The following is a 27046-nucleotide window of genomic DNA, read 5'->3' on the forward strand; positions in this document are numbered from 1 at the left end:
CAAGGAGAAAGTAAGTAATGACCAGCAAAGAAGGCCTCATTTTCATTTAGATGAGGTGCTCGGCACTGTAAAACCATCCCTGATGACCCCTCAAGGTAGAATAGTTTCTGTTTACCATGATCCACAAGATGATTTCTCCTCTATAACATTCCAGTGAAAATACTGATATTTGGGAACAAATCACCTCGCAGAAAAAAGGGTAAAACGCCAAAAGAAAGCTGTAATAATAACTGGCGCACAAAATTACTTTTTCAAAACAAATGTGGGATTTAGATAATTTTTTTAATATAACAGCCTGCTTAGGAAAGCCAGAAGAGGAAGGAGACCTGATGGCTGGCTCTGGAAGCACTGAGGACGTGGCCTCCGCCGTGCACTGTGAACTCCCCATAAGAAAGGGGAGATTGAGGCCAGTTTCAGGCGAGCGCCCGGCCGAGGTCACTGGTCCAAAGCGCGGATCCAGCAGGTTACAGAGGTGGATGTGGATGGGACACACTGCCGGGAGCAGCCGAGCACAGCGGCTGCAGCGGGCTGGGAGCCCGGCTCTGCCCAGCGCCGGCCGGGGCCACGCCGGCTTATTGAGGGACGATTCACTTCCCTTCCTCCAAAATAAAAAGTGGGAAGAAAAAAAAAAAAAAAAAAAAAAACCACGCTGCCTTGGGCTTTGAAAAAATAAAGAACAAAAAGAAGAGCAGCCTCATCTCCCCGACTGAGAAATCCCGCCGCGGCTGTCATCCTGTCCCGGCGCTTCCGCTATTCCTGGGCAGGGTGAAGCTACGCGGCTTCAGTCTCACCCCGCCCGAGGGGGCGAAGACTTCGGCTCCCGTCCGTCCCGTCCCTCCCGTCGGTCCCGTCCCTCCCGTCGGTCCCGTCCCTCCCGTCCGTGCCGTGCCGGCCCCGGGAGCGGCATCGGCGGGCGCCGCCATGGCCGGGCGCCTGCTGCTGCTCCTGCTCTGCGCCGCGCTGCCCGCCGAGCTCCGCGCTCAGGGAGGCGGTAAGGCGGCTCCTTTTCCATGTTTTCGGGAGGGAGGACTCTCCCTTCCCAACAAGTCGAGGGCAGGGGGGGCCTGCCGGGTGAGCGCCGCAGGCGGCGGCGGGTCGATGCTGCGGGCCGGGGGCGCGCACCGGGACAGTGCCAGGAGCCGCGGCGGCGGGGAGGGACAGCGGGCACCCACGGCTCGTCTTGCCCGGCAGGCTCGGCTTCCACGCGGCTGAGGGCTTATCAGCACCTGTGCCGACCCCGCACACCGCCGTAAAGCGGGGAGCTGAGCTTCGGGGGCAGGGAGCTGCTGCGGGCATCTCGGGGACGGTGTAGGAAAGTGGGATGGCCCGCCGTTCGCACCGGGAGGAGAGCTGCCCTCGCAGCCTGAGGTGCTCTCGTGTGTGAGGGGAGACCTGGCCAAGTCGTGGTGGGATGCGCTTGGCCGTGGAGGAGCTGGGGCACAGCGGGGGAGCAGGTCCCGCTGCCCTCTAGTGCCGCCAGAGTCAGCGCCTAAGTTCAAGGCAGCATCAGCAAATAACTTTTCAAAAGCTGTTAACTCTTCCTTCAGTGAGTCGGACTGCTTGGGGTTTAAAACAAGGTCTTTAGCATGTTTCTGGAATATCCTGCTTCCACTGACCCATGCCTGTTGCTCCTTGTTGTGTCTCTAAAGAAAGAAGTATGATAGAGAGCTTGGGAAAAGAATGAGCAGCCTCAGAAAGAGTCTAATTCAAGTTTACAAAAACATCCGCTTATGCAGGAGGCGTGAAAGCAAAGGAATAGAGAGGTGATAACCCCACCGGCTGTGTCCTGTCACTTTCCTGTTGCTGAAGAAGGGGATTTAAGGGCAAATAAGATAGTGGGTGAATGAACTAACAGTCGCTGAGCTGCAAGTTAAAAGTATTTTCTGTAAGCCTTCCTTGAGAGGAGCCTTTTCAAAGTAAGTGGGGCTTCAAATTATGCATGGGATTGCTTAATATAAATAACACAAACAGAACTTGCCTCCCTGAAGATGATCCACCAATTTCAGTGAAAGCAGAATAAGTCTCCACTGTGCTCACTTGGAGGATATTAGGGTGTATAATTACTTTTAGCAAGTTTATTTGTCATGGAATTAAGCTGCATGAAGAATGCTCCAAAAGGAATGTGCAGGCCTCCCAGTGAGCATGTCATTGTCCTTGAAGTCACATCTGTAGCACACTCTTCCACACTCCAGGCTAAAAAATATTGGAAATATTGGAAATATTGGAAAGTATTTGCTCAGTGTAAATTCCAGGTGCTAGAACTTGATTAAATGCCAACTTCCAAACTCTTCACACTTTCCTAGAAGATACACTTTTTACAGGGTAATTAGCAATTTATTTAATCCCAGGAGGTCATCCTTCCCCTGTACTCGGCACTGGTGAGGCCACACCTTGAGTGCTGTGTCCAGTTCTGGGCCCTCAGTTTAGGAAGGACCTTGAGACGCTTGAGCACGTCCAGAGGAGGGCAACAGGGCTGGGGAGGGGCTTGGAACACAAACCCTGTGAGGAACGACTGAGGGAGCTGGGGGTGTTTAGCCTGGAGAAAAGGAGACTCAGGGGTGACCTTATCACTCTCTACAACTTCCTGAAAGGTGGCCGTAGTCAGGTGGGGGTCGGTCTCTTTCTCCAGGCAGCAACTGACAGAACCAGAGGACACAGTCTAAAGCTGCATCAAGGGAATGACAGGTTGGATATTAGGAAAAAGTTTTTAATGGAAAGAGTGATAAAGTACTGGAATGTACCAGGAATGTGTGTAGTCATCATCCCTGGATGTGTTTTAAAAAAGACTGGATGTGACACTCAGTGCCATGATTTAGTTGAGGTGTTAGGGCATGGGTTAGACTCAGTGATCTTGAAGATCTTTTCCAACCTTGTGATTCTGTAATCTTCCCAGCATTCAGGGAAAGTCATTCCATTCAAGACTGAGTCTTGAGCAGGAGCAGCAGGAATATAAGCCCTCATTGGGAACCTTTTCAAGATTAAAAAGAGTAGGAGAGAATTTTGAGGTCCTACATTTTGTTTTGAGGCTACTGATTCTCGGAGAGACTGGGATGTATCAGCCTGTGTGAGGACTAACCTCACAGGTAATGTTGTATGCAGGTAGTGTGGTCTGTTTTGGCTTAGTTTCTACTTCACTCATTTGTCGTGACTCTTTTCCACCACCAAATGTTACCCACCTGTATAATTTTTCTCTGCTATCTAGTATTCATCAAGAAAGAAAATGCCGACAAGTTCTTGGAGAGAACAAAACGTGCTAACTCTTTCTTAGAGGAATTGAAGAAAGGGAATATTGAAAGAGAATGCAATGAGGAGCGCTGCTCAAAAGAAGAAGCAAGAGAAGTTTTTGAAGACCACGAGAAAACTGTAAGGATGAACTAATATGAAACATAGGTCTATATATACCATATTTAAAAATTAGTATTCATGTCCTTTGAGCTGAACATCAAAACTCACAAGTTTTTCCCAATCACTTAACACAAAGAATAAATAGTGATTGACTGTGGGTGGAATTGCTAAGGCAATAATCATCCCGTAACAGTCTTAATTTAGCTCTTGCATGGCCAGCTCAGGTTAAATCCTCCATTCTTTTACCTGTTCTGATCTGTTTAATTGCCATTGAAAGTTATTTGACGTTCAATAGCTTTGCTGCTGTCAGTGTTGAAAATACATTCACCCTGTCTGGGTTACATCCCTAAGTGCCATGACTGTGGTCAAGGCAGTCCACAGGAAGTCTGAGAAGGCGAATGCTGACATGGAACCTCATGAGGGAATTTTATTGAACTTATCTCAAGCAGCTTTGCTTGTAATTTTGTAGCTCTCTTTATGTAAATTGAGAGAATGTATACCGTGAGCAGTTCATAAATGCCTTAATGTTGACTGGAATGAAGTTTGTGTGACTCTTGTGTCACCTGCCCAACCCCAATGGCTTGCTTAACTTTAGACAGAAATGTGATTTGTTCCCAAGCTGAAGGGAAAGTTAAGGAGATGGGGCAGCTGTGTGGACTGTAAGTAGAAAAGGTGGTATTGCAAATATAGACTGAAGGTATATGGCTGTTTAGAACTACCCTGAAACTGGACCTAAGGCCAGATTCACTTCCCTTTAGCATTACTTGATGGCCAGAATGTTCTTGGAGTGGCCCTGAGGTGTCCTGGGTGGGGAATCCTGAGTGCATCACCAGTGTACTTCAGGTCATAAATGTTGACTTACCTATAGCAGAACCAGCACAGCCTGTTCTGCCTGGTGACCAGATGTCACTGGAAGGGACTGTCTTGCACAGGTAGCATCCTGGAGTCCTCAGTGCAAATGGAAAGGAGAATATAAATCAGACAAAATATTTTAAAATATCAGGATTTGTGAGGTCCTGATTGATGGGAGTATGTGGTGGGGGATCAAGACTGAGAATTTGGCATTACCGGAATACAAGTAAATTCAGTCAAAAGTGGTGGAAAGGTAATTATCAAGAAATCAAGTGGCTTTTGCTGAGTAGATCACACTGTAAAAAACTCTAAGGAGGTTCAGATATTTCTGAAAAATGTATGAGACTTATTTCTGTAGAACTGGTCACTATATAGACCATATGGTTTTAAGTTATTAAATGGTAATAGTGGGCTGCTAGGCGCTGTATGTATCCATAATATAAATATTTCCTTTAACAATTGTTAGCTGCAAGTATCCTGTGTATGAAAAGTCTAATATTTTTCTGATTAATTTGGTAATTCTTATCTAACTCTATTTCTTTTTTTTTCTCCCTTTCTCACACTTACCTGTAGGAGGAATTCTGGAACATTTATGTAGGTAAGAAACATTCTGTGTTTGTTTAGAAGATTAAGCTTCCTTATTGCAAGGTTTGAAAGGATGCACCGCTTAAGTAACCCCTTCCTGCTCCCTTGCTTCCTCTCTTTTCAATCTGGGACACCCTTACCTTGTGTTTCCTCTGAAAAAGGAATCTGATTTACTGCCTGTTGTTGCTTGAACCCAATTGCTTCATTTGAAGGCAAGGTTCAGCTGTCTCCAGTTGCTGGGCTGACCTTTGTCCTCCCAAAAAACTAACAGTGGTCCTTTGCACACAAAGGACAGTGAGGAGCAGAAACTGTGTGTGGGACTGCAAGATAAGTTTTCCTTCAGAGGGCCTGCCGCAGATAGGAGAATTCAAGATGCAAAGAGTCACAGATGAGGGTGTCTCTTAAATGCCATAACCAACACAAAGTTAAATTACACTGCATAGTCATTTGCCAGTTTTCTGTCACCTACCATGCCAAAGTGTTATTGATTCCTGTCTTAAAGAGCATTTTTGGTTGTGTTTTTTACAGAACTGTTTGGCATTCAAGGAGAATATGCCAATGGATGAACAGATACTACCTAACAGTTTTCTGGTTTTTTATCTAAATATGTGAGTTTTATTTATTAGGGTTCTAGTGTTTGTAAGCACTTTGCTGGGACAGATTTTTAATGTATTAGTGTTTGATAACGTGTTCTCCAGAAAGTATATGTCCAGTTTGAACACTAGGAGAAGTGCCTTAAAAATGTTGACCAAAGACAGCTCAGCTTTGTCTTTTGGAATCTGCAGAAAAATGAAGACAGTTGCCATGAAGAAGACACAAACTTTCACAATCCTCTAAGCACGGGATGAACTCTGCAACCTACAGACTAAAGTTTCAAGCAAAGCCTGTGTCAGTGTTACAGTAAAGAGGATTGGAATATTTCAAACCATTTTCTTATGAGAATACAAGCAGCAGAATATCAGTGCCAATGCTCTTAGCAGAAATGTTAGTTTTCATACATTTAAAACCACAGTCCACAAATGCTTTATGAGTGTTCAGAAGTATTGAAAACCACAGCTATGTTCAGCCAAGTTACCAGAACAATTTGTTCTTGCTTCCTATTTTAGTAGGGGATTCTGCAATTTGTGCAATATTGATATAAAACTCATTACCACAGCTGCAACTACAGTGTAGGGTAAGACTAAATAAGTATGTTTTCTAACAATAGGATGCTGCTTAGCTAAGACCACTACAGAATAGAATGCTATGGCACTGCAGAGGAGGCAGAAACCAGATGTTACTATGTAGGCCTTCAGTCGGTCTTTTTTTTTTTTTTTTTGTTAATGTTGGTCTTGTCTTCCATCTGTTAAGCACAGACATCAATTTTCAGCGCCTCCATGGCTGGAGCATTTGGAGAGCTCTTGGTTTTGGTCACATGCAGGTAGAAAATGGATCTTGATGTGTGGGTGCAGTACACAAAGCCCACCAGCTGTTCCCCATGACAGGCAAAGCTGCACCAGACGAGATTACAGTCCAGAAATACCACACAGGGGGCATGCTGGGTCCTTAGGATGAGTAGCTTCTTGCAAGTTGTTTCTGCTATGGAAATTGCTGTTTCAGCTGCTGCAAAGAATGGTAGAACAAGTGGTAAAATAGATGGATAAGAGCATGTTAGCTAAAACAGCAAATTATCAAGTGTCACTTTTCTAGACAGCTTGCATTTTGTATGAAACAGGGAAAAAACTATAGGGAAATGCAAGGTGCCAGAAGTTCAGTATTTTAGGCAGTAATTTCAATGTGGAAATGCCCTGTCAGCTCTTACTGACTTCACGGTATGTATATTCTGACCAATCATAGTATCAAAGAATATTCTGAGTTGGAAGGACCCACAAAGAATATTGAGTCATGGATCATTCATAAATGAATGGTCCATACAGGGATCAAACCTGCAACCCTGACCATATCAGCACCATGCTTTAACCAACCAAGCTAATTTCTTTACCTTCCCACAAAAAAAGTGTGTGTACGCATCATAATACAGTGGCCACCAAAAAGAGATTGCAAAACTGAGGATGTGTAGATGAATCATTGCAGGTTTGGAATGATTGCATTTATACTGTTTGTTCCATCTGGAATGTGGCAACTCACAGGACCTGTATTTTAAAAGGAAGGATGAAAGATGGCTTAAGAAAACTAAGAGCGCTTCCGAGTTCACGGAAAATGCTTGCACGCTTACAATAATTGGGGTTTTGGTTTGTTTTTGTAGATGGGAACCAGTGCAGTTCAAATCCTTGTCACTATGGTGGCCACTGTAAAGATGGAATTGGTTCCTACACTTGCACGTGCTTGGATGGTTATCAAGGGAAGAACTGTGAATTTGGTAAGTTTCTGCTTTAGAGAACTGTGGCGGCAAACTTCCCAGGGAGCTTTGTAAGGAAGCATGTTTTGCATGGAAATCCTTCCTGGGGCTCCCTTCTGAGGCATAGAGCTGCCCCTGTGACCTTGCCATAGGAGGGGGTATCGTTAGCCCAGAAGTAAGAGCAGGAGTGTGGAACCGAAGTTCAGTCAGAGGACCAAGGGGAGTGATGAGGAGTTGGAGTTTTTAGGGCAGGAGGGAGGAATTGTGTGAGGATTTACACAATTATGTTCTCTGTTAGTGTTTTGTTCATTCTTCTCCTGACAATTTGTCTCTGCTTTTGGAGCTCGCCATGCCATGGCCACTGGGCCCACCCGGACTTGGCAAGTACATTTGATGTGCTGGATGGGGCTGCTTTGTAAGGCACAAGCTGATGTTCAGCACTGACATTAGTTATTCCTGAAGGGTGCTTCAGGTGCTTGGCAGGTATACAGATCCTGCAGGGGATACAGATCCTGTTTGAAGAGTGGGTTTTGTTTCAGGGAACTTCCAGATCTTCTATGAAGTCAGTGTTTATGTACAGTTTTTCTGCCACCATCTCTTTCATAGTCATACCAAAGTTCTGCAGAATAAACAACGGGGACTGTGAGCAGTTCTGCAGCGTCCGAAGAGATGGGCGGAAGGATGTACTGTGTTCCTGTGCAGATGGGTATGTTCTAGCAGAGGATGGCAAACACTGTGTTGCAACAGGTACGAAGCCATGTGATAAAGCAATAGCAGTGGTTAGTGAGACTTGTTTCACAGTTCAGGGATGACTTGGTTTTACAGTTGAAGAATGTCTTTTGAACCACCAGTATCCTACATGACATAGACTCAAGAGTGAGGCCAGGAGATTTATATTGCCAAAGCTTTCCATTTGTGAGGTGCTGTGATGGAGTGGATCAAAATGTACATGATTGTGAACCATTTGCAAGGTGCCTCTCAGCAAACTATCATAGTAAATTCCACTGATGCCAAGAGAAAACTAATTGCATTAATAAATCAGTTTCTTAAATTCTTCACACCACATAAATTGGCAGCCTGAAAAACTTTTCTTTTCAAAACTTTCCTTTTATAGAAACTGAAAATAGAATGCTACTTTCACATGTACATTTTAGCACTCTTATAAAAAGACTGGTCAGAGGTTGTCAAATATATGCTAATGATACTGTTTTTATATTGTTTTAAAAAATAACAAATTGCTCTCGTAACCCATTTTCACTCTGTTTCCATGTAATTTCTAATAAGTTTTCACTTAGCCGGGTGTTTCCACTCATCTTTAATTTTAGCAATCTTCTCTTTGCAGTAAAATACCCTTGTGGAAAAGTTTCAGTCGCAAGGAAAAAAAGGTCTGTTCTTTCACCCACTGACCATAACAATGGAACAAGTGATCAAGAAGACCCTCCTGCAAACGAAACAAGTGCAGAGGAGGACTTTGCAATTACCACAGAAAGCCCAACGCCTCTGCCTGACAACAGAACAAGCAGCAAGACTCCGTATGTCGATACCAGAATAGTTGGTGGGGATGAGTGTCTTCCTGGCCAATGCCCATGGCAGGTAAATGGAGGGGGCTTTGCCCTGCATGTGGGCAGAGCGTGGCTCTGAGGGAAGGTGAGCAGTGGCTCCTTCCAGCTGGGTGCCTTCTGAACATGACCTTGTCGCCTGCCAGCGGCAGCGAGATGTAGCTGAACTGTGTGGCCCTGGGCACTTGGATGTGCTGTTCTGCAAACTGCAGCCTCACAGGTTCAAAACAAAAGGCTTTGTGCCATTTTAGATGGAATTGCCTACCTTATCCCCAGAGAGCACTTCTGGGTCATGCTGGTCTCCCAGGCCGTTTTGCAGGTTACGTTCTGGTTCTGTCTGAGACCATCCACCCAGGCAGCACAACAGAGAGCAGGGTGATACAGCAGATAAAGGCAGCATTTAGCATTTGGTTCAGAAATATACCCTCATGTCTCAGTTTTACTCTTGAGTTTGGGCCAGCCAAAATGAATCCCTGTATTTGGAGATTGTCTGGGGGATAAGTCCAAGGGATGGGGTGATCCAGAGTCTGCACTCTGCCTGCGCAGTCAGTGCCTGAGGGACATTTACTCAGCACTGGAAGTGAGATAATGTGGAAGCCAAATGTTAACTTTGCGTAAAGACAATCAGGACTCTGTAGCAGTAGAAGTCAACCTGTAGCTTCTGAACATGGGAATGCAATACTGGGAGAGGCATGTTGTAGTAAGAAGCATCTCTGTAATGTGCAGAGAAATTAGTTAGCGCTTTATAGCTCATCTACATTAAACTGCACTTCTTCCTTGTGCACTTACCTTCTTTGCTTCACAGGCTGTTCTGTTAAACGAGGAAGGAGAAGAGTTTTGTGGTGGAACTATTCTGAATGAAAATTTTATACTTACTGCAGCGCATTGCATAAACCAAACCAAAGAAATCAAAGTTGTTGTTGGTGAGTGATTATTTCTTTTACTCCTCTGAGATCAGAGTATCTGTTGTGCCTAACCTTCTGTGCCTTAGATCTCCCGTGAGATGTACACCTGATTCAGTAAGGTTTGTTACGTTTTGCTGCTTTTTATAATTTCTTGTTATTCTGACCATCCTTCTTTGTAACAACAGGTGCTTCTCTTTCTTCTCTACCAGCTAGCTGGAAGTGATTAGAGTCAAATATTCTAGAAATGTTGGTTATCAATGTGTTCAGCAGAGCAGTGCTTCTGCAGGAAGCTCATCATTCCTGGCATCCAGAAGCATCCAGATGTGTTCTTGCAGGACCCCCCAGGAAAGCTATGACTTATTGAATAGAGTACAAAAGAACACACTCAGATTGATTTATCATTGCTTCCCTTTTGAGCCAGGACACAGGATCAACACAGCTTCATCTTTGCTCTGTTGTAGTCCACACCATGTTCTCTTCTCTAAGCCAGGCTCAAGCTCCTGCCGGTGCTTCCACACAAAATTACAATAGTTTAGCTGAATCAGTTTATGCCTTTGTGTAAGCTGGTACAAAAATCTCCATAGACCAAATCTCAGGACCAAAGCCAATTCAGTTGCTACTAAGAAATGTGGCCATACCTGTTTACAGTTTCTTTGTGTGGTCTAAGGTCCTGGACAAATATACTCCTCTCTTCCTCTGTCAAGGTTGTTCTGAAATTCTTATACTTTCTCCACATTAATGACCCTTTTAATGCTCTTGTGCAGGTGAAGTGGACAGAGAGAAGAAAGAGCAGTCTGAATCAATGCACACTGTGGACAAAATACTTGTGCATTCCAAATTTATTGTTGAGACTTACGATAATGACATTGCCTTATTAAAGCTGAAGGAACCCATCAGGTTTTCAGAGTATGTCATCGCAGCATGTCTCCCCAAAGCAGACTTTGCTAATGAAGTTCTGATGAACCAGAAATCTGGGAGGGTTAGTGGCTTTGGGCGGGAATTTGAAGGCGGTCGAACGTCCAAAAAACTGAAGGTGCTCGAAGTCCCCTATGTTAATAGGAACACTTGCAAGCAGTCCACTAACTTAGCCATAACTGAGAACATGTTTTGTGCTGGTTACGACACAGAGCAAAAGGATGCTTGCCAAGGAGACAGTGGTGGCCCCCATGTGACCAGATATAAGGATACTTATTTTGTTACTGGAATTGTTAGCTGGGGCGAAGGATGTGCAAGAAAAGGCAAATATGGTGTCTATACCAAACTGTCCCGGTTCTTGCGCTGGGTAAGAACAGTCATGAGTTTGTAGTGGTGGTGTGTCCCTTGATCCTTCTTGTTAGCTGTCAAGGTGCAGGATTGGAAATGGAAGCTTTCTTTTCCTATACAACTGTTAAGTTTGTTTTGAGATCTGATTCTTTAAAGTTATGTTCTGCTTCCATTTGTATTATTCCTGGCTTTAAAGCACACCTCTGAGGGACTGTGAAGGTGTTTGGAATTGGTTGAATGAGGGAATGTCCCCAAGCAAAAAGGCTGCTGAGTGGGGTCTTTGGCTTCTTTGAATTATTTATCAATGGCCATTTTGGTTCCTATCTGTTGTCACAAGTGCTCCTACCAGAGACTCCTCAACATGTTCTGAACAGTCACTAGCCATGATGAAAGCCGGAAGGACAGGAGTCAGTTAATCCTCATATTGCAGCCATCTGGCTCAGCAGGGAGTTTGTCCATACTGGAGTTGTTTAGCTTCTACCTTAAGATGTGTACAGAAGATTAGGAAAGTAGGGGATCTTGCATGTCAAATCAAAAAGAGGTTTTGCTTTATCAGGATTGTACTTCACTCTAGTTTAATTTGTACACATTGCTCATCAGAAAAAATATATGTGCACATTCACTGTTTTCTGTATCTTGTTCTGGATTGTGTATGGCTGAGGATTGGAAAACTCCTTGCATGTGTATTGTTCTAGATGTTTCTGTTAGATGAAATATTGATGTATACCAGCTTTTGAAATAAACCGTTCTTTCTTTTTTGTTCTCCTTTGGTTGGGTTTTTTCCTAACAAAGACCTATCAACCTCAATCCCCCTTGCAATCCTTGTGGCATTTGCAAAGCTTCTCCAATCTCTTATGTTCCCTTGTGCTCTGGAACACTGAACTTCCTTAGGCACCTGCTCCATCTCTCTTGGGCTTTGAGCTGGTACTGGCTCATTTCACATAGCAGGTGCTGTGAGCAGAGCAGACTGAAAAACTCAAAACACAGCTCTGGAAACAGCAAGCATTGCTGCAGTCAGCACTAATTGTGGGCAGGAAAGTGAGTGGGCAGGTCAGTTACTCCAGCTTGATGATCTTCACCTGTACAACTCCTCAGTGGGCTTACCTCAATGTTTGCTCAGCAGTGTTTGTTCCCTGAGTTCTCCTGTCCACTGGAGTCCTGTTCAAATCCTTTGTCCCACAGGTACTGTGCCTTGTGCTCAATCAGGGTGAAAGATCCCTCTTCAAAGGAAAGCCTCAGACCTGGGTCCTACCCAGATCCTACTTACATACCCTTGCTAAGTGCTTTCTTCTACTTAAGCGGAGCTTGAGGACTGAAGCAAAACACAGACTGGGCTGTAAAGGTGTTGAGGTAGCTGAAGGCATCACTTTATGTCCATTGCTCTTTCTGTGCCCTGCTGAGAGGACATGAGTGAAACATCTGCTTGCCTCTGGACCTCCCATCAAAGGTCAAAAGCAACTCCAGGGCCTGCAGCAAAAGGAAGAATTAGAGCACATTCTTTTTTTAATGTTGACAAATTGTTTGGCAGTGATTTCACATAGCAGATTTGAACGGATTGCAAAATCCAGGAAAGGGACACAGCACACAGCTGCTGAGTAAACTGGTGGATTTTGCTATACCAGAATTCCTCCTGGCAAGTACACATGGCTGGCTTAGGCAAAAGCTGGCATGTACCAAGGATGGTGGACAGAGAGGCTCTAAGCTACCCTCTAGTGCTCAGGCTTCTTTGCCTTCAAGGAAAAGCCAGTCCTGAGACCTAAGGGCAGAAAAGAAGGATGGTAAGTAAGCCCTGTGACTAGAGAAGGCCTGCAGTAGATTTTTCCCAGGAGGGCAGTGATGCTGCTTGTCTTCCAGAGTGGGAGATGTAAGGAGATGTCAGGTGTGCAGCATGATGGGGGCTACAAATGTGGATAAGCTGCCCTTTGTTATGGCATCCTACAGTAAGGGAGGAAAACACACACTGCAGCAGGCTCAGTGTCCAACAGGAAACAACTTTCTAGATAGCTTCTTCCCTGGAGCCTTGGCCAACATGCCAAAAACATAATAGAGGTCAATTTGATTCCCTCTTGGCTCAGTAGGTTGGGCTGGGTGACCCTGTAGGTCTCTCCAGCTCCTGTTTTCTGTGTTTCCAGGTGAGCAGCACCAGCAGAGTGTCACTTTTAGGATCATGCCTTTGTGCCCTGCACTAGCATGGTAAGAACAAGCTTCCTGTGTACTGCTCCCTGGCACCGGTGACTCACCTGGCAGGATTGGCTTCTACAGCCTGATTCCCAGACCAAAATGGCCTGTCAAGAGCTGTCCCCTTGGAGTGGTTTCAACAAAAGGAAACAGCTCATAAAACTCATAACCCTCTGTATTAGGTTACAGTATGACATGTAACCAAAAGTGAGTATTCTATCAGCATCTTCATCAGCTCTTAAAACCATGTAGGGCAGTGTTCCTTGTCTCCTTCATTACTCATCCTTGATATTAAAAAAGATATCCAGGGGATATCTTTTTTAATGGCCATTTAGTATCACTGCATGACTGATGAAATTAGATCATCCCATTGTGAGATGCTCCACCCAGGGGGAGGAACCAAGCATTCCTGCATGCATATAATCTGAGGCTTGTAACAGTCACAATCAGCCTTATCCACTGAATTCACGGAGGACAAGAGTTCCATAACCACCACTGGACCTTCAGAGGAAGAACAAATCCTTCTACAGGATCACTGCTGCAACAGCACCACATCTATCACTTCAAGAGGACAGCTGCCACCAGTTAATTGGACTGCTACCAACACCCGGGCTAACAGGGTGTCAGGTTGTATTCTGACTGTGTCAGTGTTTCTGTATTATTGCATTTCTTTTAATTTTCCTTTTAAATTGTATTTCTGACTTGGGATCTCCCACTGGTTTACTTTCAAACAATAACACCCCCCTAACATTCATAATAAGGTGGAAATTGATGAATCTGGGGAAGTGTGCTGTGTCCAAATGTGCTTGTGATGGAGCTGGTGGGTAACACCTTTGCAATGTGCTCGACAAGATCTGCAAACTTGTTGCCCTGATTCACTCCTCACTTCTGGGGTGCCTTCCAGCTTCAGCACAGCATACAGGGGGCACAAACTTCTGGTTTTGGTTGTCTGCCTTCCTGGGGACAGGGGCAAGAGCCACATCACCTACTCTAGCTCCTTGCTGCCTCCATAGTCCAGCTGCTCTTGGAGAGGCTTTGTCAAAATTTCTGGAGGAAAGCCTCTTAGAGGCGCTCTGCCAGCACAAAGCTATCAGTGCAGCATTGCTGCAGTACACTCACATTTTTTGTGTCTAAACACCGTGCCATGGTGACATTGAGTGCAGACTTTACTCTCAGAGGTTTTGTTTTCTCATGAGTGAATGGCCTTTGCACTGTGGTGTTTCTCATTTAGCAGCTGTCCCAGAGCCCTGCAGAGCAAGCAGCGGGTGATGCGCAGTGAGCTCGGAGGATGGGCATGGCGGGTCATCGTGGGACAATGTGGCTTCTTCCCGTTGTCCTCCTTTTCCTTCAGATGAGGCAGACAGGTAGAGTGTTTGCTTTAACTTGGCTTTGTGCTGCTTTGACTAAGCCACCCAGGTAGTTGTCAATATTTTTGCTTTGTGGGGCAGGGGACATGAGTGAACACCCAGTGGCTTTGCTGTCTCACCCACCTTGCTTCCCTTTGCCAGCTGCAGTTTAATGATATCCAGAGCTGAGGCATATGGGGAACTCCATTTTGGAGTGACAATTTTGTCAGTGTAAATTATGGGGTCAGTATGTTGATATGTAATGTTTTCAAATGTTCAGGACAATTAATGGGCTATTTATCATATTCTCAAGAGACACAATAATTAAATAACCCTTACTATCCATTTGTAAGCTACTGAGGGATAAAATGATGCTCACAATATTTAACTGTACAGAGAAGAACAAGAACCCTACCCCATGTCTTGCTGTGATTTTCTAATTTGCAACACAAACATCACAGTTGTGCTTAATAAAATAAATTGTCCTACCTATTCTGACCCTGCTCCACAACAGGGGCAGAACAGGTGGTAAAATTTAGAAATTTGAAATCTGTCTCGTCTAAAGCACTGAATTCTTGAGCAAGTGTCACTTTTCTGGATATCCTACTTCTTGTATGAAACAGTGCATCCCAGAGAACATATGTGAGGGGGTAACACATTTTTTGCAGCAGAGCACTAAATGGGAAAGACCATGTCATTGAGCACCGGAAAAGGAATGAGATGGGTGGGAGAAAGCTGCTACATGAAATGTGCCTCCAAATACAGAGTTACCTCCCTGTCCTCCCTGTAACTGTGGGGCCCTGGAGTCAGGTCAGCCAGTTGTGTCCAGGAAAGGAAGAAAGGCTGCAGAACTCAGGATGCCAGCATAGATGTGGGCAGCGTGAGGTAAGAGGTAATTACTACAAGCTCAAGCTCAGACCTTGATGGATACAGTGAGAAAATTTTGGTGCTGTAAGCAGTACAGAACAGAAGTTTGGCCTGCTCATGTGAATTTAGCAGGGTTTCATAAAGGTTGGGGGATTTTATTAGCTTCTGTTTAATATGCCAGAATCTATGTCTTTAAATGAACAGCTCTGCATGCAAAAGACATGCAGAAGGCCCAAGATGACCTTTAAGGAAATAAAAGTTGATGATTTTCAGCCAGTAGTTACAATATAGAAATGTCCTGTCTGGTTTTACAGGATTCACTGTAAGTAATGTAGATTCTGACCGCTATGTATTACTTAATCTTCCCATAAAAAAAGGCTTGTGTACACATCATAATACAGTGGCCACCAAAAAGAGATTGCAAAACTGAGGATGTGTAGATGAATCATTGCAGGTTTGGAATGATTGCATTTATACTGTTTGTTCCATCTGGAATGTGGCAACTCACAGGACCTGTATTTTAAAAGGAAGGACGAAAGATGGCTTAAGAAAACTAAGAGCGCTTCCGAGTTCACGGAAAATGCTTGCACGCTTACAATAATTGGGGTTTTGGTTTGTTTTTGTAGATGGGAACCAGTGCAGTTCAAATCCTTGTCACTATGGTGGCCACTGTAAAGATGGAATTGGTTCCTACACTTGCACGTGCTTGGATGGTTATCAAGGGAAGAACTGTGAATTTGGTAAGTTTCTGCTTTAGAGAACTGTGGCGGCAAACTTCCCAGGGAGCTTTGTAAGGAAGCATGTTTTGCATGGAAATCCTTCCTGGGGCTCCCTTCTGAGGCATAGAGCTGCCCCTGTGACCTTGCCATAGGAGGGGGTATCATTAGCCCAGAAGTAAGAGCAGGAGTGTGGAACCGAAGTTCAGTCAGAGGACCAAGGGGAGTGATGAGGAGTTGGAGTTTTTAGGGCAGGAGGGAGGAATTGTGTGAGGATTTACACAATTATGTTCTCTGTTAGTGTTTTGTTCATTCTTCTCCTGACAATTTGTCTCTGCTTTTGGAGCTCACCATGCCATGGCCACTGGGCCCACCCGGACTTGGCAAGTACATTTGATGTGCTGGATGGGGCTGCTTTGTAAGGCACAAGCTGATGTTCAGCACTGACATTAGTTATTCCTGAAGGGTGCTTCAGGTGCTTGGCAGGTATACAGATCCTGCAGGGGATACAGCTCCTATTTGAAGAGTGGGTTTTGTTTCAGGGAACTTCCAGATCTTCTATGAAGTCAGTGTTTATGTACAGTTTTTCTGCCACCATCTCTTTCATAGTCATACCAAAGTTCTGCAGAATAAACAACGGGGACTGTGAGCAGTTCTGCAGCGTCCGAAGAGATGGGCGGAAGGATGTACTGTGTTCCTGTGCAGATGGGTATGTTCTAGCAGAGGATGGCAAACACTGTGTTGCAACAGGTACGAAGCCATGTGATAAAGCAATAGCAGTGGTTAGTGAGACTTGTTTCACAGTTCAGGGATGACTTGGTTTTACAGTTGAAGAATGTCTTTTGAACCACCAGTATCCTACATGACATAGACTCAAGAGTGAGGCCAGGAGATTTATATTGCCAAAGCTTTCCATTTGTGAGGTGCTGTGATGGAGTGGATCAAAATGTACATGATTTTGAACCATTTGCAAGGTGCCATCTGTGAGGCCTGTCAGAGTAAATTCTGCTATTAACAACATAATAAAAAATCCTTGAATCAGAGAATATCTTGTTTTGAAAGGAATCCTCAATGATCTCCAACTCCTGGACTATTACAAGACTACCCCAAGAATAACTCCATGTCCCTGAAGATGTTGTCCAAACATTTCTTGAACTCTGTCAAGCTTGGGCCCTTGGGGCTGCTTCCCTGGTGAACCTGTTCAAATGCCCAACCACCCTCTGGGTGAAGAACCTTTTTCTACTATCCAACCTAAACCTCCCCTGATACAGCTTCCTGCCATTCTCTCAGGCTTCTTCATGGCAAGGGCTGTCTAGCACTAGAATGGACTGCCCGGGAAGTGGTGGGGTCACCATGCCTGGAGATTTCCAAGAAACATCTGAATGTGGCACTTAGAGCTATAGTCCGATTAACAAGGTGGTGACCTGTCAAAGGTTGAATTCGATCATCTTGGAGGTCTTTTCCAAGCTAAATCATTGTGTGATTCCATGCTCTGGTCACCACAGAGAAGAGATCAATGCCTGCCCCTCCTCTTCCCCTCAGGAGATAATTGTAGACCATAATGAAGTCTTCCCTCAGTCTCCTCTTCTCCAGGCTGAACAGACCAGGTGACCTCAGTCGCTCCTCATACAGCTTCCCCTCAAGGCCCTCCACCATCTTTGTTGCCATCATTTGGACACTCTCTAAGAGCTTTATATCTGTCCTATATTTAGATTACAAAACCTGTACATGGGACCCAAGGTGAGGCCATGCTGAGAAAATTGATCACAGCAGGATCTTTGCTTAAACACTTACAGGCCATATGAAAGAGCAGCTTGCAAAAATTTATACTTAAATTGCAGTTAGCCTTATCAACTTGCAGCTAAAGAGATTGGATAATTATGAATAGCACTATGTACATATGTACAGTTTTATTGTATTTCAAAATACCACAGGGGAGGGGTAAGTAAACCATTTAGATATCATGTCAGGTTTATATACTTTGTAGCTAATACCAAATTGCTGCCATTAGCCATATTATTCCTAAAATAAAGCACTTCACTCAGTCTCCAAATTAAGTACATTTTATTAAGAAGAACTACATGAATATATCAATGTAAATAATTGAAGATGATGTATTAAATTTGTTAAAAAAAATTTGAAGATGATATATTAAATTTTAAATACTTTCAAAACACAGTTGTGAGTTGGAAGCTGAAGGAGAGACTTCACAATGACAAAATAGCACAAATTTTTCAAATGATAATGGTCTTCTTCCTTGGTTGCATGTGCCAAGTCTTCCTTATTGTCTAGAAAATGAGGAAGCAGCACTCTATATTGTGAGATGGTATTTCCAAAGAGTTTCTTCTTGTGTTAGTGTTTCCATTCATCTTTAATTTTAGCAATCTTCTCTTTGCAGTAAAATACCCTTGTGGAAAAGTTTCAGTCGCAAGGAAAAAAAGGTCTGTTCTTTCACCCACTGACCATAGCAGTGGAACAAGTGATCAAGAAGACCCTCCTGCAAACGAAACAAGTGCAGAGGAGGACTTTGCAATTACCACAGAAAGCCCAACGCCTCTGCCTGACAACAGAACAAGCAGCAAGACTCCATATGTCAATACCAGAATAGTTGGTGGGGATGAGTGTCTTCCTGGCCAATGCCCATGGCAGGTAAATGGAGGGGGCTTTGCCCTGCATGTGGGCAGAGCGTGGCTCTGAGGGAAGGTGAGCAGTGGCTCCTTCCAGCTGGGTGCCTTCTGAACATGACCTTGTCGCCTGCCAGCGGCAGCGAGATGTAGCTGAACTGTGTGGCCCTGGGCACTTGGATGTGCTGTTCTGCAAACTGCAGCCTCACAGGTTCAAAACAAAAGGCTTTGTGCCATTTTAGATGGAATTGCCTACCTTATCCCCAGAGAGCACTTCTGGGTCATGCTGGTCTCCCAGGCCGTTTTGCAGGTTACGTTCTGGTTCTGTCTGAGACCATCCACCCAGGCAGCACAACAGAGAGCAGGGTGATACAGCAGATAAAGGCAGCATTTAGCATTTGGTTCAGAAATATACCCTCATGTCTCAGTTTTACTCTTGAGTTTGGGCCAGCCAAAATGAATCCCTGTATTTGGAGATTGTCTGGGGGATAAGTCCAAGGGATGGGGTGATCCAGAGTCTGCACTCTGCCTGCGCAGTCAGTGCCTGAGGGACATTTACTCAGCACTGGAAGTGAGATAATGTGGAAGCCAAATGTTAACTTTGCGTAAAGACAATCAGGACTCTGTAGCAGTAGAAGTCAACCTGTAGCTTCTGAACATGGGAATGCAATACTGGGAGAGGCATGTTGTAGTAAGAAGCATCTCTGTAATGTGCAGAGAAATTAGTTAGCGCTTTATAGCTCATCTACATTAAACTGCACTTCTTCCTTGTGCACTTACCTTCTTTGCTTCACAGGCTGTTCTGTTAAACGAGGAAGGAGAAGAGTTTTGTGGTGGAACTATTCTGAATGAAAATTTTATACTTACTGCAGCGCATTGCATAAACCAAACCAAAGAAATCAAAGTTGTTGTTGGTGAGTGATTATTTCTTTTACTCCTCTGAGATCAGAGTATCTGTTGTGCCTAACCTTCTGTGCCTTAGATCTCCCGTGAGATGTACACCTGATTCAGTAAGGTTTGTTACGTTTTGCTGCTTTTTATAATTTCTTGTTATTCTGACCATCCTTCTTTGTAACAACAGGTGCTTCTCTTTCTTCTCTACCAGCTAGCTGGAAGTGATTAGAGTCAAATATTCTAGAAATGTTGGTTATCAATGTGTTCAGCAGAGCAGTGCTTCTGCAGGAAGCTCATCATTCCTGGCATCCAGAAGCATCCAGATGTGTTCTTGCAGGACCCCCCAGGAAAGCTATGACTTATTGAATAGAGTACAAAAGAACACACTCAGATTGATTTATCATTGCTTCCCTTTTGAGCCAGGACACAGGATCAACACAGCTTCATCTTTGCCCTGTTGTAGTCCACACCATGTTCTCTTCTCTAAGCCAGGCTCAAGCTCCTGCCGGTGCTTCCACACAAAATTGCATTAGTTTAGCTGAATCAGTTTATGCCTTTGTGTAAGCTGGTACAAAAATCTCCATAGACCAAATCTCAGGACCAAAGCCAATTCAGTTGCTACTAAGAAATGTGGCCATACCTGTTTACAGTTTCTTTGTGTGGTCTAAGGTCCTGGACAAAGTACTCAGAATGAATATACTCCTCTCTTCCTCTGTCAAGGTTGTTCTGAAATTCTTATACTTTCTCCACATTAATGACCCTTTTAATGCTCTTGTGCAGGTGAAGTGGACAGAGAGAAGAAAGAGCAGTCTGAATCAATGCACACTGTGGACAAAATAATCATTCACTCCAAGTTTGATGCTGAGACTTACGATAATGACATTGCCTTATTAAAGCTGAAGGAACCCATCAGGTTTTCAGAGTATGTCATCGCAGCGTGTCTCCCCAAAGCAGACTTTGCTAATGAAGTTCTGATGAACCAGAAATCTGGGAGGGTCAGTGGCTTTGGGCGGGAATTTGATGGTGGACAACTCCCAAAGAAACTGAAGGTGCTTGAACTCCCCTTTGTTAACAGGAGCACTTGTGTGCAATCCACTTACTTTGCAGTAACTGAGAACATGTTTTGTGCTGGTTATGACACAGAGGAAAAAGATGCTTGCCAAGGAGACAGTGGTGGCCCCCATGTGACCAGATATAAGGATACTTATTTTGTTACTGGAATTGTTAGCTGGGGCGAAGGATGTGCAAGAAAAGGCAAATATGGTGTCTATACCAAACTGTCCCGGTTCTTGCGCTGGGTAAGAACAGTCATGAGTTTGTAGTGGTGGTGTGTCCCTTGATCCTTCTTGTTAGCTGTCAAGGTGCAGGATTGGAAATGGAAGCTTTCTTTTCCTATACAACTGTTAAGTTTGTTTTGAGATCTGATTCTTTAAAGTTATGTTCTGCTTCCATTTGTATTATTCCTGGCTTTAAAGCACACCTCTGAGGGACTGTGAAGGTGTTTGGAATTGGTTGAATGAGGGAATGTCCCCAGGCAAAAAGGCTGCTGAGTGGGGTCTTTGGCTTCTTTGAATTATTTATCAATGGCCATTTTGGTTCCTATCTGTTGTCACAAGTGCTCCTACCAGAGACTCCTCAACATGTTCTGAACAGTCACTAGCCATGATGAAAGCCGGAAGGACAGGAGTCAGTTAATCCTCATATTGCAGCCATCTGGCTCAGCAGGGAGTTTGTCCATACTGGAGTTGTTTAGCTTCTACCTTAAGATGTGTACAGAAGATTAGGAAAGTAGGGGATCTTGCATGTCAAATCAAAAAGAGGTTTTGCTTTATCAGGATTGTACTTCACTCTAGTTTAATTTGTACACATTGCTCATCAGAAAAAATATATGTGCACATTCACTGTTTTCTGTATCTTGTTCTGGATTGTGTATGGCTGAGGATTGGAAAACTCCTTGCATGTGTATTGTTCTAGATGTTTCTGTTAGATGAAATATTGATGTATACCAGCTTTTGAAATAAACCGTTCTTTCTTTTTTGTTCTCCTTTGGTTGGGTTTTTTCCTAACAAAGACCTATCAACCTCAATCCCCCTTGCAATCCTTGTGGCATTTGCAAAGCTTCTCCAATCTCTTATGTTCCCTTGTGCTCTGGAACACTGAACTTCCTTAGGCACCTGCTCCATCTCTCTTGGGCTTTGAGCTGGTACTGGCTCATTTCACATAGCAGGTGCTGTGAGCAGAGCAGACTGAAAAACTCAAAACACAGCTCTGGAAACAGCAAGCATTGCTGCAGTCAGCACTAATTGTGGGCAGGAAAGTGAGTGGGCAGGTCAGTTACTCCAGCTTGATGATCTTCACCTGTACAACTCCTCAGTGGGCTTACCTCAATGTTTGCTCAGCAGTGTTTGTTCCCTGAGTTCTCCTGTCCACTGGAGTCCTGTTCAAATCCTTTGTCCCACAGGTACTGTGCCTTGTGCTCAATCAGGGTGAAAGATCCCTCTTCAAAGGAAAGCCTCAGACCTGGGTCCTACCCAGATCCTACTTACATACCCTTGCTAAGTGCTTTCTTCTACTTAAGCGGAGCTTGAGGACTGAAGCAAAACACAGACTGGGCTGTAAAGGTGTTGAGGTAGCTGAAGGCATCACTTTATGTCCATTGCTCTTTCTGTGCCCTGCTGAGAGGACATGAGTGAAACATCTGCTTGCCTCTGGACCTCCCATCAAAGGTCAAAAGCAACTCCAGGGCCTGCAGCAAAAGGAAGAATTAGAGCACATTCTTTTTTTAATGTTGACAAATTGTTTGGCAGTGATTTCACATAGCAGATTTGAACGGATTGCAAAATCCAGGAAAGGGACACAGCACACAGCTGCTGAGTAAACTGGTGGATTTTGCTATACCAGAATTCCTCCTGGCAAGTACACATGGCTGGCTTAGGCAAAAGCTGGCATGTACCAAGGATGGTGGACAGAGAGGCTCTAAGCTACCCTCTAGTGCTCAGGCTTCTTTGCCTTCAAGGAAAAGCCAGTCCTGAGACCTAAGGGAAGAAAAGAAGGATGGTAAGTAAGCCCTGTGACTAGAGAAGGCCTGCAGTAGATTTTCCCAGGAGGGCAGTGATGCTGCTTGTCTTCCAGAGTGGGAGATGTAAGGAGATGTCAGGTGTGCAGCATGATGGGGGCTACAAATGTGGATAAGCTGCCCTTTGTTATGGCATCCTACAGTAAGGGAGGAAAACACACACTGCAGCAGGCTCAGTGTCCAACAGGAAACAACTTTCTAGATAGCTTCTTCCCTGGAGCCTTGGCCAACGTGCCAAAAACATAATAGAGGTCAATTTGATTCCCTCTTGGCTCAGTAGGTTGGGCTGGGTGACCCTGTAGGTCTCTCCAGCTCCTGTTTTCTGTGTTTCCAGGTGAGCAGCACCAGCAGAGTGTCACTTTTAGGATCATGCCTTTGTGCCCTGCACTAGCATGGTAAGAACAAGCTTCCTGTGTACTGCTCCCTGGCACCGGTGACTCACCTGGCAGGATTGGCTTCTACAGCCTGATTCCCAGACCAAAATGGCCTGTCAAGAGCTGTCCCCTTAGAGTGGTTTCAACAAAAGGAAACAGCTCATAAAACCCATAACCGCCCAACTTTCATAATAAGATGGAAATTGATGAATCTGGGGAAGTGTGCTGTGTCCAAATGTGCTTGTGATGGAGCTGGTGGGTAACACCTTTGCAATGTGCTCGGCAAGATCTGCAAACTTGTTGCCCTGATTCACTCCTCACTTCTGGGGTGCCTTCCAGCTTCAGCACAGCATACAGGGGGCACAAACTTCTGGTTCTGGTTGTCTGCCTTCCTGGGGACAGGGGCAAGAGCCACATCACCTACTCTAGCTCCTTGCTGCCTCCATAGTCCAGCTGCTCTTGGAGAGGCTTTGTCAAAATTTCTGGAGGAAAGCCTCTTAGAGGCGCTCTGCCAGCACAAAGCTATCAGTGCAGCAATGCTGCAGTACACTCACATTTTTTGTGTCTAAACACCGTGCCATGGTGACATTGAGTGCAGACTTTACTCTCAGAGGTTTTGTTTTCTCATGAGTGAATGGCCTTTGCACTGTGGTGTTTCTCATTTAGCAGCTGTCCCAGAGCCCTGCAGAGCAAGCAGCGGGTGATGCGCAGTGAGCTCGGAGGATGGGCATGGCGGGTCATCGTGGGACAATGTGGCTTCTTCCCGTTGTCCTCCTTTTCCTTCAGATGAGGCAGACAGGTAGAGTGTTTGCTTTAACTTGGCTTTGTGCTGCTTTGACTAAGCCACCCAGGTAGTTGTCAATATTTTTGCTTTGTGGGGCAGGGGACATGATTGAACACCCAGTGGCTTTGCTGTCTCACCCACCTTGCTTCCCTTTGCCAGCTGCAGTTTAATGATATCCAGAGCTGAGGCATATGGGGTGTAAATTATGGGGTCAGTATGTTGATACATAGTGTTTTCAATTGCTCTGCACAGTTAATGGGCTATTTCTCATGTTCTCAAGAAATGCAATAATTAAATAACCTTTGCTAACTATTGATAAGCTACTGAGGGACATAATGAACCCCACAATGTTTAATAGTGTAGTGGGGAATGAGATCCTTACCCCCTCACCCACTTTAGTTTTGTACATCTCCACAAAATCGTCACATCTCCACTTGATAAATCATCCCGCCTCCCCTTCATGTTGGACACTGAGACCTTCTCTACAGAGTAAGTTTATGAATCACATTGTGGACATGATGCATGCCTTATGTTTTGATTTTGCTGTTGTCTCTGATTGAAGACATCTGAACAAACACCTGAGTCATCACCATTACAAGAGGTATGAGTTAGAGGCGGATCAGAGATGAGATGGGAGAGGTACTTAGTGGGACACAGGGTGCCCTGAAAGTCTTCAGAATGTTTCAAGGAAGATCTCATGCCAAACATGAGATAAACATGCCAAAAGCAAATTTGGGTGCACTTATGTGCATTTAATGTTAAAATACAGACTGGAAGTTGCTGACAGAACCAAGATGGAGTGTTACTTCAATAAAAGTAATTGTAAAAATTGCAGAGCTCATTAATGAATTAAAGAAAAGGAGCAAGAGACTAAAATTAATGTATTTTTAAAAGGGAGGCTTCTTCTAAAATCGCCACAACCCCCTAAAGTGTTTAAGGCACATGTCAAAATTGTCCCAGGGTCAGGAATGTATTGGACAATTGATTAAAACTGTGACATCTTTTGTGACCTGACCTCCAAAAGCAAGCGTTAAAGTGCCTAGCTCTGTATAAAAGAATTGTAAATATCCTGACATAATACCTGAAAAGCTGAGAAATAAATACAATAAGATAAATGTGATATGAAAATCAAGAGCTGATCTAAATATTTGAATAATGGAATAAAGACCAGGAATGTTCGTCTGTGCCAAATGGAGAAGAAAGTCTTTCCACCTTGAGGTACCAAATAACTTGCACCCAATAAGGAAGAAAGAAACTGCCGAACTGCACTATTCAGGATAAAACTCACATCCAATTTATCCAAGGGAAAAATCACATCAATTTTCCCCGAAGATGGAATGATAGGCTGTGTGGCTGCAAAAGATGGAGTAAACCTCAGGTCTCTCCTTCAAGGGAGGCTCCTGACACTTTTATTGCAACAGAAACATCTGTAAGTTTGGTGCCAATCTGGTAAAGAAACTGTGCTACTTGATTGAAAGATTATATGGAGTGCAAATCTCCACACCTCTGAAGACCTCTGACACTGCTCTTTTCAACAGTAACAAGCAAGACAAAAGAGAGTATGTTCTCACTGCTTTTTTACTTCATTCCAGACTGGAAGGACTGCCATAAGTTGAGATGAGCGTTCAGTCTTGGGAAACTGAAACACTGGTCCAACATAAATAGAAGGCAATTATGTAAACACAAAACCAAAATTTCACCTTTTGTCCCACAATATGCAAACACAGAGATTTGTAAAATATATAATAAAAGCAAGACTTCTTTGTTTTCATGAGGATGAACAGCTAGGACAAGAAGTAATGGGATCCCATCACTCTAAGGGCTACTCAGATTAGACGTTAGGAAACACTTTTTAGACATTATAAGGCTAATTAAGGAGTGCATTAAGCTGTGTGGGTGAGCTGTGGAATCTCATTATGAATCTGTAGGAACAGGTTAGACAACATCTTTAGGACCAGTTTACTTGCTCTTGCACTGTTAGAGCCAGGAAAAGCTCTCTCACTCTGCCTGTGATCTTGCAATACCAGGACTGAGCTAAGGTAGCATGAGCTACCTTTCCATACAGATGGAAAAGGAATATTGCAAGGGTCTACCAAGAGTCCAATACCTCATTTGTTACTGATGCTTTAGTTGTTGATATTTTTTGCCTCTTATGTACGCCCATGTTCGTATTTGCCTTAGTACAATGGCTGTTCTGGCAAGTAGTTTGCTCTTTGAATTGCCCCCTGAGAGTTGTTAGTTACAGCTGGGTAACACAGCATAAGATGTAGAATAACAGTGCTCAAACTAATGTTGACAGCTTACCATTTTCTAAATAATAATACAGCTATTGTTATTATTAAAGCCTTTTGCAGGAAATGTACTGTATTTCCTAAAGTGGTGGGGTGTTTGACTAATGTTTGTGAGCCAGCTTTTGTAAGCTGCCTGTGCTTTTATGAAGTCACCATGAGCCTGTAACCTGCCTATAGATTTGTCTCCTTTGCAGTCATACCAAGTGATGCAAGGTCAACTTGAGAACTGTGAGCAGTTCTGTAAAGCTGAAGACGGAGGAATCATATGTTCCTGTGCATGCCCTGGGCAATGACAAAACCTGTGTTTCTGTAGGTACAAAGCACATTTATAGTTCATTCTGTGGGACACATCACATTCTATGGGACACATCACATCACATTTCCACATTTAGGAAGTGCTGCTGTGTTGCAGTGCCACTGTGGCATAAAGAACACTGTTAATTGTTCAGGCCTTTCACATGACTTACTGGAGCTGTTGATAGCAAATTTAGTAAGACCTTAGCCAGAGGACATAATTCAAGTAACATCAAATTATGCAGCTGTGAGGGATGTATGGCAGCAAAAATATCTCAAGAAAGTATTCTGTGCAATTGGCTGTGTTCTCTCAGGGGACTGCAAAATCCATGTCCCAGCAGGGGGAAAAGCATATCAGAAACTGGTGATTAGAACAGGGCTCAGATTCCTTTTCTCCCAAAGACTGAAATAGGCCTTTCATGCTATGGAGCATTTTGTTAGAAAGTAACAGGTTAGATTTTTGATTGATAAAAGTTGGTGTCCAGTTTCAAAGGCCTCTGGGACATGCTGAATGCCATTTGGACAGATCCAAATAAGTAGAAATCCAAGAGATTTCTCCCTTTACAGTGTACTGTTCACAAAGACTCATTATCATTTCAGTAGTAGTAATATCATGTGACTGAGTTACATTTCACTTGTTTCTCCTCAAATACCACCTGTTCCATCTGACAGAAATACAATCTGTCTTCCTCTTTTCTTCTAACAGCAGGTTTTCTGCAGTTTTCATGTGGCAACATAAATACAGTAATAACTAC

At 44.1% G+C, this 27046-nt stretch overlaps 2 protein-coding genes and 1 long non-coding RNA gene across 3 annotated transcripts in view; 2 read left to right on the forward strand and 1 right to left on the reverse strand.

The window, feature by feature from the left end:
* Positions 1-27046, reverse strand: part of LOC137468455 (uncharacterized) — a 224167-nt gene that overhangs the window by 14797 nt on the left and 182324 nt on the right. The window lies entirely within an intron of this gene.
* F10 (coagulation factor X) lies at positions 835-11605 on the forward strand. Its single transcript, XM_068180223.1, has 8 exons — positions 835-991; positions 3203-3363; positions 4771-4795; positions 7028-7141; positions 7727-7867; positions 8463-8713; positions 9485-9602; positions 10349-11605. The coding sequence occupies exons 1-8, from the start codon at positions 922-924 to the stop codon at positions 10888-10890; spliced, it is 1422 nt and encodes a 473-aa protein (XP_068036324.1). The 5' UTR covers positions 835-921; the 3' UTR covers positions 10891-11605.
* On the forward strand, positions 14236-21509 carry LOC137468448 (coagulation factor X-like). Its single transcript, XM_068180210.1, has 6 exons — positions 14236-14389; positions 15865-15978; positions 16564-16704; positions 18353-18603; positions 19375-19492; positions 20253-21509. Exons 1-6 carry the CDS (start codon positions 14314-14316, stop codon positions 20792-20794), a joined length of 1242 nt encoding a protein of 413 aa, XP_068036311.1. The 5' UTR covers positions 14236-14313; the 3' UTR covers positions 20795-21509.

The sequence above is a fragment of the Anomalospiza imberbis genome, chromosome 2 (genome assembly GCF_031753505.1).
Source record: "Anomalospiza imberbis isolate Cuckoo-Finch-1a 21T00152 chromosome 2, ASM3175350v1, whole genome shotgun sequence".
Classification (NCBI taxonomy): Eukaryota; Metazoa; Chordata; class Aves; order Passeriformes; family Viduidae; genus Anomalospiza; species Anomalospiza imberbis.